The sequence below is a fragment of the Danio rerio genome, chromosome 15 (assembly GCF_052040795.2).
Source record: "Danio rerio strain M-AB ecotype USA chromosome 15, GRCz13ab, whole genome shotgun sequence".
In the NCBI taxonomy this organism is placed as follows: domain Eukaryota; kingdom Metazoa; phylum Chordata; class Actinopteri; order Cypriniformes; family Danionidae; genus Danio; species Danio rerio.
Genome location: NC_141035.1, coordinates 45,349,096 through 45,362,854, shown reverse-complemented (window position 1 = coordinate 45,362,854; position 13,759 = coordinate 45,349,096). Strand labels below are relative to the sequence as shown.

At 39.0% G+C, this 13,759-nt stretch overlaps 2 protein-coding genes across 4 annotated transcripts in view; both read right to left on the bottom strand.

Moving 5' to 3' along the window:
- Positions 1 to 1,821: 1,821 nt before the first annotated feature.
- Positions 1,822 to 13,759, bottom strand: part of cldn8.3 (claudin 8.3) — a 33,844-nt gene continuing 21,906 nt past the window's right edge. Inside the window, exons 1-3 of one of the 3 annotated variants that reach the window (XM_087282158.1) lie at positions 7,897 to 8,035; positions 7,692 to 7,757; positions 1,824 to 2,906 (exon numbers count right to left, since the gene is read on the bottom strand). In XM_087282158.1, the coding sequence (XP_087138284.1) occupies positions 1,878 to 2,885 (1,008 nt within the window). In that variant the 5' untranslated portion in view covers positions 2,886 to 2,906; positions 7,692 to 7,757; positions 7,897 to 8,035 and the 3' untranslated portion in view covers positions 1,824 to 1,877. Of the gene's footprint in view, positions 2,907 to 7,691; positions 7,758 to 7,896; positions 8,036 to 13,759 lie in introns of those variants that run through there. The other 2 variants (NM_001442092.1, NM_001110530.2) reach the window with 2 other exon arrangements.
- On the bottom strand, positions 11,743 to 13,610 carry cldn8.1 (claudin 8.1). Its single transcript, NM_001003733.1, is given in 1 exon segment — positions 11,743 to 13,610. A coding segment is annotated over 1 exon segment (816 nt). The 5' UTR covers positions 13,592 to 13,610; the 3' UTR covers positions 11,743 to 12,775.

Below are 13,759 nucleotides of genomic sequence, written 5' to 3'. Positions count from 1 at the left end.
GTCAGAAGCACCGCTGAAAACCTCCATTATCCAGGTTAAGTTTCTGGAGGAGTTTATGACCTCACAGAGCTGGATGCACCTCTAAAAGGATCTAGTGCACTCAGACAAGGTCCTAAACGTATCGACGTTGTTTTCAACCTTCCTAAAACACATAAACACTGTTGTTTACTTAATAAAATCCATGTTAGCCATTTAGCAATGAAGCTAGAGTCAGCAGGCAGACAGAAGGCCTGCCCATCACGCGAATCCGCTTCTGTTCTGAAGTGAAATTTGACGCGGGAACGAAGCGGATATGACGCACGAATGAAGCGAGTAAACTCAAATATTCACGCGGCTATTTACACGCGAATGCTGGTGTGAACACAGCATTAAAGGTCAGAGGAGTGAGGTCAACCAGCATAGCACTTCACTAGCTGGCCTCAGTTACACTCACCCCCCTAAACCTCACTCCCATCCCTGACGAACCCCCACAGTTAATTACATTTTTAATTGTTGTTCTTCAAATAATCTTTAAAAACTGCTTTAATTCAAACTAAATTAAACAGATGCTTAATTTGATATAAGATTATATTTATGCCATACTTCTAAGCACATGATAAGACAAATATATCTAACAATCTAAAACAGCTGAAATGAAATATATGTTGCTACTGTTGACTTGCATAACGTTTCAATTTCATAACATGGATAAAAGTGTCTGCTAAGTTAATAAATGCCATATCATTAGTTTCAATGACTTTTCCAGGTCTAAAATAAATCACGATATCATTTTCCAGGTCTAAAAATCATATTTGTTAAGATTGTGTAACTGAGATAACTATTATATGATTGATATTTAATTATTTACATGCTTTTAGACATGGATTTTTTATATAGCATAATAATATATATATATATATATATATATATATATATATATATATATATATATATATATATATATATATATATATATATATACATATATATATATATATATATATATAATTTCAAGTCTTGTCACTTAACAGAAATAATGACCAGTAAACATCATGGTGCAGTGTAAAAAAATAATATTGTGTATGACTCCCATGAGCTTTGAGGACCGCATCCATACATCTCTGCAATGACTCAAATCACTTATCAATAAAGTCATCTGGAATGGCAAAGGAAGCGTTCTTGCAGAACTCCCATCAAGATTCTTTGGATTCATTTTTGATGCCTCCTCCTCCATATAACCCCAGACATGCTCAATAATGTTTAAGTCTGGTGACTGGGCAGGCCAATCCTTAAGCACCTTGACATTTTTTGCTTTCAGGAAATTTTATGTGGAGGCTTCCTTCACCAAACTTGACTGATTTCTATGAGAATCTTGGGTCCATGCGGGTTCTAATAGGTCTTCTGCAATATTGCAGTTCAACATTTGATTAATGATGAAAAATCAACCTTCTACTAGAAGACAACTCATTAATTGTTGTTGCTCTTACAACTGGGATCAACAAAAAAAGACTTTTGTCAGGTAATATGTGTATATATATATATATATATATATATATATATATATATATATATATATATATATATATATATATATATATACACACTGATCATATATTTTTAGTTAAGCTTATATCTAAATTGAACTTTTACATTATTATGTTAAATGAACGTAAATTAATTATTGTAATACTACAACCCCTAGAGTCTGCAGCAAATCTAAAAAAAAAAAAAAAAGATTTCAAATTATCATAAAACATTTATAAACATTATCTTAAGGGGCTTTCAAAGCTAATAGGTCAAGAACCGCTGACTTGAAGGACTTAATATACTACAATCAAAACTACTGGAATTTTCAGCACTCTTTATTTTAAAATAAAAGATAAAACACAGAGAAACTCTTATATCCGCAGTCCTGTGCTACTGTTGGAGCTACCAGACTGTACCCGGGAGTAATTATACCCGACATAGAGTGGGTTCTGTTGCACAGGATGAAAAGCAGACCCGGTGTTAAAGGAATCCCGAGGATCACTGACGGGGTACTGTGCGTTACTGGCTAAAATCTGACTTTGCATTACATTCTGCCCATGATAATTCACTCTCTGAGGTGGAATCATGTTTGGACTGTATACTAAAGACCCATTGACCACCGGCTGCACGTTGTGCTGTGAATATTGACCACTAGAGGGCGTGACAGCAAAGCTGAATGCAGCTGATGAATGCTGAGGAGTGGAAAAACTATTATTCTGGAGCAACGGCTGACGACGGAGAGAGTTAAAGGCCTGGAAATGATTCAGAACTTGTTTATTACGTGGTGGACGAGCATAAAATGGCTGCTCGTTCGAATCAACACGACGACAGAGAAAGATGACTCCAGATGCCAAAAGAAACGCGCTAGTTACCCAACCGATATACAGAGCCTCTCCCAGTTCTCTCCGCTGGGCATCCAATAGTAACGGATTGTAAAAGTCTCTGATAATAGTATGGGCCGTCCAGGAGACAGGGATGACGATGCAAAAACTTGCTAAGATTTCAATTATGCCAGTGATCATTAAAATGATGCTTTTGTTGCGTGGTTGATCACTCAGACAAGACATGCAACGGAGGCCGAAGAGGGACACTATTATCCCGAATCCACACAGCGCCAGAGAGCAGCAGGTCAATCCGCGGGCCGCCTGCAGATCAGGAGGAAGATACAGCAGGGAGTCGTACACTTTACACTGCATTCGGATGTTGGCTTGCCTGTAGCAGTTCATCCACAAACCCTCCCAGCGGGTCTCCATCACGATGATGTTTTCTCCTATGAATGCAGTGACTCTCCACATCGGGAGAGCCGTAACAGTGGCGACACCAATCAGACCGATGAGGCTCAGGCAGAGGGCGATGACATCACACGGACCCTGAACCATTTTTATTATCTCATCCGTGATCTTAAGAGAAGAAAAAGAAACAGAGGTGGTTTCTTTTCTGAAATATAAGGTCAGTGAAATAAATATGGATTCATATTTTTGTTACAAAGCGAAGATTTTCAGGGTCGGTGTAAAATTAACAGTGTTAACACTACATGGTGATAAAACAACACTGCTATTGTTATTTGAAAGATAGTGTCAGTGTGAAAGGTAAGAGTATTTTTCATTTTGTAAAAGCCTTGCCTCTATTTAACACTTAGATCGCATGCAGGCCCGGATTGGCTAATCGGGAGGACCGGGAGAATTCCCGGTGGGCTGGTCCGTTTTTTGGCCACGAGGGCCGGTGTCCCTAGCTCCAGAATCTGTCGCTCTCAGCAGTCACACTTTTTAAAAATAAATATTTATTTACTTGACCACAGCCTTCTTATTCATTATTTTACCGCAGCTCTGCTCTTTTTAACTATTTTCTCGTAGCCTCGTGAATAATATAAGTAGATAAGATAGATGTAAGAAGATAAGTCACTTCTCAATGTACAGCTGTTGTGGTACAGTGGTTAGCGCGTCAGGTTATGACGCCGCCAACCTGTGTTCGGTCCTCGCCTAAGAAACGTTTTTTTTTTTTTCATTTTTATTGTTAAGACATATAATACTGTAAGGGTTGTTGAACATTTGAAGTTCTAAAGCAGCTGTTTTCTCAAAAAAAGACGTGATCGTGTAATTAGAAACTGAATTGGAAATTACCTTATTTTAATATAGTCAATGGTGAACTGAGGTGGGCCGGTCTAAGGCATGAAACTCCAGGGCTGAAAAAGAGTCCCACTCCGGCCCTGATCGCATGTTTTTGTCCTTCATTTACTCAAAGACTGATGAAGCAGGTAATGCCGAGTTCTGACTGCACAATTTTTTTTAAAATAGTCATGTCACAGATGTTTTCACACTGCATGACTATCTGGGGTAGCGTTCCGTCACTGCCGTGTTTACACTGTGGAATGCATCGGCACCGGGTGGTTTCGCACTGCATGACTTTACAATTGGAAAAATCGGCAGCTTTGTCTCAGTTCACAAAAGCTTTCACAACACAAGTGAGAAGTGAGCCTTTTCAAATCATGACCAATGAATTTACCACAGGTGAACTCCAATGCAGCTGCTGAAACATCTCAAGAATGATCAATTTAGAGCTTCACGCCAAAGGCTGTGAATACTTCTGTACATGTGATTTTTCTTTTTTTTATTATTATTTTTTTTTTTTTCACATTGTCATCATAGGGTATTGTGTGTAGAATTTTAAGGAAATAAATTAATTTAACCCATTTAGGAATAAGACTAACATAAAAACATGTAATGTAATGTAATGTGTATTTATATAGCGCATTTATTGTATATGGCCGTACATCCAAAACGCTTCACAATCATGAGGGGGGTCTCTCCACACCACCACCAGTGTGCAGCATCCACTTGGATGATGCGACGGCAGCCACAGGACAATGGCGCCAGTGCGCTCACCACACACCAGCTATTGGTGGAGTGGAGAGACAGTGATAGAGCCAATTCGGTGGAAGGGGATGATTGGGAGGCCATGATCATAAGACCGATAGAGGGACTTTAGCCAGGACCCCGGGGTTACACCCCTGCTCTTTCACGAGAAGTGCCATGGGATTTTTAATGACCACAGAGAGTCAGGACCTCGGTTTAACGTCTCATCCGAAAGACGGCCGCCCACTGACAGCATAGTGTCCCCTTCACTTTTACTGGGGCATTAGGACTCACACAGACCACAGGTTGAGCGCCCCCTGCTGGCCTCACTAACACCACTTCCAACAGCAACCTAGTGTTTCCTAGTGGTCTCCCATCCAGGTACTGACCAGGCTCAGCCCTGCTTAGCTTCAGTGAGTAACCGATCTTGGGCTGCAGGTTGACATGGCTGTGGAAAAACTGAAGCGCTATGAATATTTTGCACTGCATCTTTTGTTATTAACTACATAAAAAGAAAAAAGCCTTTAGTGGGGTAGAAAATGCACTTATTTTGCTCACCTGGCTTTAAAGGGAATTGCCGATTCCTCCTCAACTTTTTTCTTCTTCAACCTGCTGTTTAGTAAGCATTATGAGGCAGTTTCCTTTGCCTTGCTGTGTTTGACCCTTTGCTTTGTTTGCCGCCTTTATGCTTGGCATTATCTGTTTGCACCTGTTTGTTTCTGTTTCAACCTTTGTTGTGATATTGCTTCGAAAATACGTCATACAGACATGGGTGCTCCTGCCAAATTTACAATACTAGTGGCTGCTGCTCTCTCATTAGCTGTAGGTGATCGCCGATGTTATTTTCAATCAGAACACTTTTCACACGGCATGATTTTGAATGGCCGACAGGTCCAGATATTTAGCATGCTAAACATCTGACGGGTGTCGGCGACTCATTTACGATTCCCTCAGATCGGGTCTTTGATAGTTCAAACTTGTGATTGCTACTCACGTTAATGAGCACCGATTTGCTGGTGATTTCATGCATTTGTCTGCAATTTTCAAAACCTGTCAGCGAGTCAAAATCGTTGCTAAAATCACGCAGCCTGAACTCGGCATAAGTCAGATTCATAAATCCACATGGGAATAATATGTTTGTTTTTATATATACATACACGTAGATCTAGGAGAGGGAAAACTTAAACACCTTTGATCAGTTTGCTTCCTGATTATGTTCAATCTGGGCCATGTTGTAGGTTATTAATTCTATATATATATATATATATATATATATATATATATATATATATATATATATATATATATATATATATATATGGCTAGTGGATTGCCACAGCAGAATGAACTGCCAACTTATCCAGCACGTTTTACGCAATGGATGCCCTTCCAGCTGCAACCCATCACTGGGAAACACCCATCCACCGCTGAGACTGCAGCTCTGCACAAGACTTTTGGCCAGCTGAGAAATTAAAATAGTTGTGCCCAACTGAGTCTGGTTGTTCTTAAGGTTTTTATTTCTTCACTCTCCTGTTGCTAAAGTTTTTTTCCCCTCTCCGCTGTCGCCTCTGGCTTGCATGGTTCAGGATCGATAGAGCTGTACGCATCGATAAATTTGCTCTTCAGTGTTTGGACTCTCAGTAATGACTTCAAACCACACTGAACTGAGCTAAACTGAACTGAACTTAAACACTAAAAACTGAACTACCCTGATCCAGTTACTATGACCATTTATGTGAAGCTGCTTTGACACAATCAACATTGTAAAAGCGCTATACAAATAAAGCTGAATTGAAAATTCACACTCATACACTACGGACAATTTTAGCTCACCCAATTCACCAAAAGCGCATGCCTTTGGAATGTGGGGGAAACCATAGCACCCGAAGGAAACCCATGCAAACACAAGGAGAACATGCAAACACTACACAGAAATGCCAACCCAGCCAGGGCTCGAACCAGCGACCTTCTCGCTGTGAGGCGATTGTGCTACCCACTGCGCCACCGTGCTCCCCAAATATATGTATATATATATATATATATATATATATGTATATATATATATATATATATATATATATATATATATATATATATATATATATAGAGAGAGAGAGAGAGAGAGAGAGAGAGAGAGAGAGAGAGAGAATAAAAAATATATATATAGAATAAAAAATTGACTAAATAATATAATAAAAAACACTAAATATTATAAATTAGCTATCATAAATCAGTTTTTTGAACACTTACTATTGCTACTGTATATTCACACTACACTGAGAGAGTAGAGTGGTGAAAAAATAACAAAGTGGAGATAACAATCGATATTTAATTTAACACGTTGTCGTTGTTAAACTTGACATCATGGGTGTTATATTTACACCTGCACTTTTTTTGCAAAGGGACTTGTAATTTTGTATAAGCTCTCTCAGGCGCTTCCGGTGAACAGTCATAACCTTTTTAACTCACCACATTTACCTGCTATGTTAAAAATAATTTTCACTGCCTGATTGAATTGTGATATAAAGTACATCTCCGACTGAACAAGATTTACAGCATTAAATTACACTGTTCTGCACCATATTTTTTATAATATGAACATTTATTTTAACAGTATTTTCGATAGAGTTTCAGCGCTCGCCTGGTCCTAAAGGTGCTTGTGTTTAAACAGCCTTTCATCTCATTTTAAGTTTGAACAGCTAAATACTATGAAAGTCAATGGTTACAGGCTTCCAGCAATTTTCAAATGATCTACTTTTGTGTTTAACTAATGAAAGAAAGGGCGATTCAGTGGCGCAATAGGTAGTGCTGTCACCTCACAGCAAGAAGGTCACTGGTTTGAGCCTCGGCTGGGTCGGTTGGCGTTTCTATGTGGAGTTTGCATGTTCTCCCTGCGTTTGCGTAGGTTTCAAACACATGCGGTGCAGGTGAATTGGGTAAGCTCAATTGTCCTTAGTGTATTAGTGTGAATGAGTGTGTATGAATGTTTCCCAGAGATGGGTTGCAGCTGGAAGAGCATCCACTATGTAAAACATATGCTGGATAAATTGGAGTTCCTTCTGCTGTGGCGATTCCGGATTAATAAAGGGACTAAGCCAAAAAGAAAATGAATGAATGAATAATGAAAGAAACTCAAACAGATTTAAAAGGTTGACAGAATTGAAATTTTTTGAAAAATCACACCCCTTTAAGATGTTGTTGGCCTGATACTCCGTCTAGCAGTTTTTGTGTTGTAGCTGTATTGTTGTTTGTTAGTTTTTTAAAGAACATGTCCTGAATGAATGTCCCCTCAGATGACAGTAAAACTGTCCTCAAATAAACAAATCAACTCACCCTGATCTGAACAAAGATAATCCCGCCGATCAGCGATTTAACGTCCAAATCCTGAGGTCTCAGAGACTATTAACAAAAAAAAAAAAAAACACAGGTGCGTAAAAAAACTTCCCAGATCAAGCAGGTCAGGCGATGTCCACATAAATCCATATAATCAGACTGTACTATAATGTGTGTGTCTACAGCAAAGACATGACAAACTCACTCTGTGTTTTGGGAAAGTAATACTGCCTTCTGATTGGTCTGGGAGGATGAGGGTACAAGAAGATGCTGATGGTGTGTTTACTGTCTAGCGATTTCAACAGGGTTACTCTCGCACATAAACACTGAGAAGAATAGATGACCTTGAATAAACAAGATTTACAGCGTTTGTAATGCTTCAACACTAGAGGGAGCCAGTACGCCAAACCCGCAAGTTCTGTCAGAGCCCCATATAGCGAATGTTCAGAGCTATTTAACTAGTGCTGCAAAGCTGAAATGTTTATTTTATTCAGTTTACTTAAGGCACTTAATGTAGTCCAAACCATTTTCTGTGAACGTGTGAGACTTCTGATTCATAGCAAGGTTTAGTATTCTAAACAATAGACTTTTTTTTTTTTTTAACTCTTTGCGGAACTGATATTAAGTAAATACGGTAAGAAATGCAATACTGTTTGCCCTCATAAACGACGTCCTATTTACAGTATGACTTACAAAATGGCCGCTTTTACCTATTTTGGTGGATAACATCAAATAATAAATTAACTATGGTTTATTTATGGTTACTTAACAACGAAAACATTTTAATTACTTCTATATTTAGCCTATAAATTGTTAATATTTTTTTCAGAAAACAATGCATACGTTTTGAGCATTATCTGTTTTAACATACTGTAATTGACCATGTTTGGTTTTACATTTTAACCTGTTATAGTACAGCTTTAGTGCCACACATAATCTAGTCTAGTTCACTTTCTCTGGCAAAAACCAACATTGTTTGCAATAGCAAGCTAAACCCCACAACATTGTATATTCATAGCCTAGTGAGCTGCCTTTATTAATAGTATCTGGGCCGTTCACTTTAAGAGAAACATATGATCCTACCTTAAATGTAACCTCATATAGGAGTGAATTAGAACAATATACTTACTTAGGCTGTCGTTCTTTTACTTTGCACAAGTGTTAGCATACTAGTAAGTCAATTAATCAATAGATAGTAGGTTTATTAGTTAGGTTAAAAGCTTTTATTTGTGTTTTACAATTATTTTAATCACACACAGAACGGTTTTGTGTATTATTTTGTTTACTTCTGTGAGCTCGTCGCATTCTGAGATTTCCAACTTCATGAAAGATGATACTGAAAGCATGTCTTCTTAAAGTTGCTGCCTACATTTTTTTTAAAGTCTTGAAGAAAATATAGAATCAATTTAAGTACTAAAATATTAAAACTAAATTAAAATGTCAAATTTAAGCTTAATAGAAACAAAAATAGCATAATAATGATCAAACCCTAAACTAAAATGTATTAAAAATTAACTTAAATCAAAAGTGAAAATATAACAGAAAAGCCTATTCAACATTAATAAATACAATGATAGTAATTTAAATGACTAAAACAATATTCATGCTTTGAAAAAAATAATACGCTGGCCAATAGATTGCTATACGTCAAAGTAAACTGATTTTGCACTTGCCACTTAGTATTAATAACAATTTTTTGCAGTCAGAATATCATCTTATAAGCTGATTCCCCATGGTTATAACAGTTAACAATGAAACCTTCATTCAGTCTTAAAGTATGCAGGTAAAACTTTAAAGAGCATGTATTGTTTTTAATAGCATGGTGTGTATTTCTCCAACACTTTCCCAACTGAATGGTAGACAATTCTGATGTGTTTCCTGGTTCTGTTCACAGGTTTATGTTACAGTCAGTTGCTCTGGGTGTGTCTAGAGACACTCTAGACAAAAGTCGTCTTATATTTCACAGCGGTGTTTGTTTATCTGATGCCGCGGGGTGTAAAGTTTTTGAACGCACTGAACTGAAGTAAATCACCAGATTCAGCAGCTGCCAGTAACTCAGACCTTGTGACTTTTTGAGAAAATGCATCTTGTGAAGCATTATAGATGAACAGATTTCTTCTAAGGACTACAACTACACTGTAAAAAGGGTTGCCTTAAATATTTAATCTGAATTAACCTTATGAGTTTATTGAACTTATATTGTGTTAAACTGATTTAAAACAGCTTATGTAACTTATAAAATTAAGTTAAAACATGATTAACTTAGTTTAATAAGTTACAAAGAACTATAAACATATGTCATCATGACTAAGGGTGCTTTCATATCTGTGGTTCGGTTCATTAGGTCTGGACCAAGGGTAACAAATGATACATTGAAGCCTTTTCACACCACACTGATTGCTTAGGTTCGAACCAGTTGAAAAGAACCAAAATGTAGTCAGGTGACAAAATCCACATCACTCATTGGCCAAATGTTAATGAATGTATTTCCTAAACTGCTTTTTGATTGGTCAGAATTTAACGTGCGGAAAAATGCCGATGAACTCCTGCAAGTAAACAAACCGGCAGACACAAAATGTAGCTTTTTACTTTGGAGGGATGACTGCGCTCACTGCGACTGTGCTCGCTGATTGTATCCCTGCTCATAGTATACTACTGTTTGTATACATCACTTTAGACAAACTATACATTTCGAGAATGAAGCGCAACTGCGGCTGGAAATGGCAAAATTTATAATAAATAATTTAGCTAAACTACGACATGGTCATCATCAGGAAATTTTACCATTGATACATCAGGTAATGTTTTTCCCTCTCTCTATCTCTGTCTTTCGGTTTAAAATAGTCAGCAAAGCACTGTCAACAAATATTTTTCAACACAGCACATTGGCCTACGGCAGCTGGATTAGTCCAAAAAGGTGCAGTACTTTTTGCTGTTGCGTCTGTTTTAGTTTGGATCATGTTTTCACCAAAAACGAACCGCTCCAGGGTTCATTTGAAAGCATACAGAGACCTCCTTTTGGTGCGCACTCGAGTATGATTGATGCATTCACACCTGCCCAAACAAACTGCACTCTAGTGCGGTTCAGCCAAACTAAATAAAGCAGGTGTGAAAGCACTCTAACTGATCCTATAATTTAAACAAAGAATATGGACAAAATTAACTGTTGCATTAGAAAACACATTATACAAAAATTAAACCCAGTGTTTTTTTTATTTTTATATTTAACCCAATTTTGGATTGAAACAACTCTGGATTTTAGAGTGCTGTTTAAAACAACCCAGGCTCAGTGTGGAAACGTAGTCCCGCGGATGTTTCTGGAGACCAGCGGAATACGTCCTGGCGGGTACGTACGGCTGCATTTTTTGTTTTCGTGAATCCGCGAGAGGCCGCTGTTGCGCGCTTTTTCGCACCTCAGACGCCTGTTCTCGCGTGTACCCGCCGGAGGCCGCTGTCCGACTGACCGGATGATTGACTGCGCGACCAGCAAATCGGCAGACTAGCCCTCCTCCTTCCCTGAACCCAACCTTTTTTTACCGATCGACCCGCCCGCCCGCTCGCTTCCCTAAACCCGAGCAACAGTTTACAAAAGCCGTCCAAAAAAATAAAAGCCCTGATTTTTTTTTTTTACCACGTTTTCGGATTTCGCCGCGTTCTCACCCTGTTACGAAACTCGTTCACTTAATTTTTGGGATTCTGTTTTTGTCTTACCTGATTGCTGGAACTGCTCTTCCCCGGACTCGAAACCTGTCGCCGTGGTCGACTCCTCTCTGCATCTCGAGCCTGCCGATGTACACGCTGAGCTGAGTGGACAAACGGGTTGCAGCGGGGAAGCCCTCCACAAGGAGGTAAGGCAAGCGCGAAAGGGAACAGTGTCACACCGCCCCGTAGCGTTCGCTTGAAAAAAAAAAAAACGCAGCCGTACGTACCCCCCAGGACGTATTCCGCTGTCTCCAGAAACGTCCGCGGGACTACGTTTTCAGAATGAGCTTGGTTTGATTTAAAATGACATGTTAATTCAGAAATATATGAAAAAATAGCAAATATCCTAAAGGTTATTTCAATTTATTTAATTAATTAAATCATTACATTATTTTGTGCTTTGATATTTACAACAACAAAAAAAAAAAAAAACATGACATATGAATATGAAACAACTTTAGTTTGTAGTCTTAGACTCTAAAATCACCCAACATTATGATTACAAATGGACAAACCCAACCTTGGGTTCATGTTTAACTAAATAACACATTTTCTATCATACTATTTGGGTCTGTCCATATTTGACCAAAGGTTGGTTTAAAACATAGGTCTTAAACTCCTGGAGGGCCGCACCTCTGCACAGTTTTGTTAAACTATACAAAGATGTGACCCTCCAGGAATTGAGTTCGAAACCATTGGTTTACAATAACCCAGCATTATTTAGAGAGCAGTTTTCAGTCAAAAATACCTCAAGTAACACTTGACAACATCCTGAGAAGTGATCTGTACTTTAAAATGACAATTAAAAATATTTCAAACAATTCTTCATCTGTCACAGTTATTAACTTGCTTCTATTTAAAACAAAGTAGAAGCAACACTTAAAAGTTGCCAGAAACAATCCAAAGAAAAAAACAAAACAAGGAAAATGCAATGCATGACTAACTTTGCTACATCTAAATCCATTTGAAATGTTACATGTGTTTCTAAAACTTCTTAAAAAATGTTTGTTTCTCTTTTGTTAAAAGTAGAAATGCATTAAAAATGTGTCCAGAACATTGAAACAAGAAAAAAAAAGAAATAGCTCCAATGTTGTTACACATAAAGCCATTTAAAATGTTCCATTTTCTGCTCCACGTAGTACTTTTCTCCATTTTCTCTCATCTTTCAGTCTTTCATGTGCTTCAAAAAGCAGAATTAGAAATGTAATGTTAGTTTTTTTCCCAAAAATAATCTCGAAAATGAAATGTACGACTATCTTCCAAGTTATTTTAATAGACTTTTTTTTTTTTTTCTTTTAAGAGAAGTCCCATTCATTTCTCTAAAACACACACAAACATGCTTGCACATAACCACAAATGCAAATACACAGTCCTGCTGGATTTCAGAGATAAGCCACAGCGCTGCGGGCGGATGGATGACGAGAGGGCTGTATGAACGACTGCTGTCTGGAAGGCTGAATGAAGGACTGCTGTCTGGATGGTTGGTATGATTGCTCAATGAATGACGGTGGGCCGGACGGGCTGTACACTGACCGTGGCTGCGGGTGGTAGGCCACAGGTTGAGGCTGGTAGGCCACATATGGAGCAGGTGCATTCCTGGAGTACATATACTTTGGATCCGGACCCTTGTCTAGAGAACCACTGCAGCATATGAAGATGCATCCTCCGGCAAACAAGAACGCAGATGACACCCATCCGATATACAAAGCCTCCCCTAGTTCCCTACGCTGAGCGTCTATGAGCAGTGGATTATAGAAGTCCCGAATAATGGCATTCCCAGTCCAGGAGACAGGAATCAGGCAGCAGAAGCATCCGGCAAGGATCATGCATCCACTGATAATCAGAACCATTCGCTTGGCCCGATCGTTGTCCTGAATGCATGCCGTGCATTTCATCCCAACAATAGCGATCAGTAAACCCACACCAGTCAAAGCCACGGAGGTACACATGAGTCCTCGAGCGGCCTGGAGATCCGGAGTGAGCGCCAGCAGGGAGTCGTACACTTTACACTGCATCCGAATGTTGGCCTGCCGGTAGCAGTTCATCCACAGTCCCTCATAGCGGGTCTCCATCACGATGATGTTTTCTCCGATGAACGCGGTCACGCGCCACATGGGCATCCCAGTGCTGGCCGAGACCCCGATGAGGCCGATTATGGTCACGCACATTCCCACGATCTCCAGCGCACCGCTCGCCATGACTGCAGAGGTGTGTGTGGCGCAGGCTTAGATGTGGAGTGTTTGCATCCTGCTGATGGACGTTCACCTGTTCAGCCTCCGCCCTCTTCCTCAGGGGAGGAGGGAATGCTGTGGATGGTTGCTATGAAATCGAATCCCTCTGTTAGTGTTTGTGTGGTTTTGTGTTGC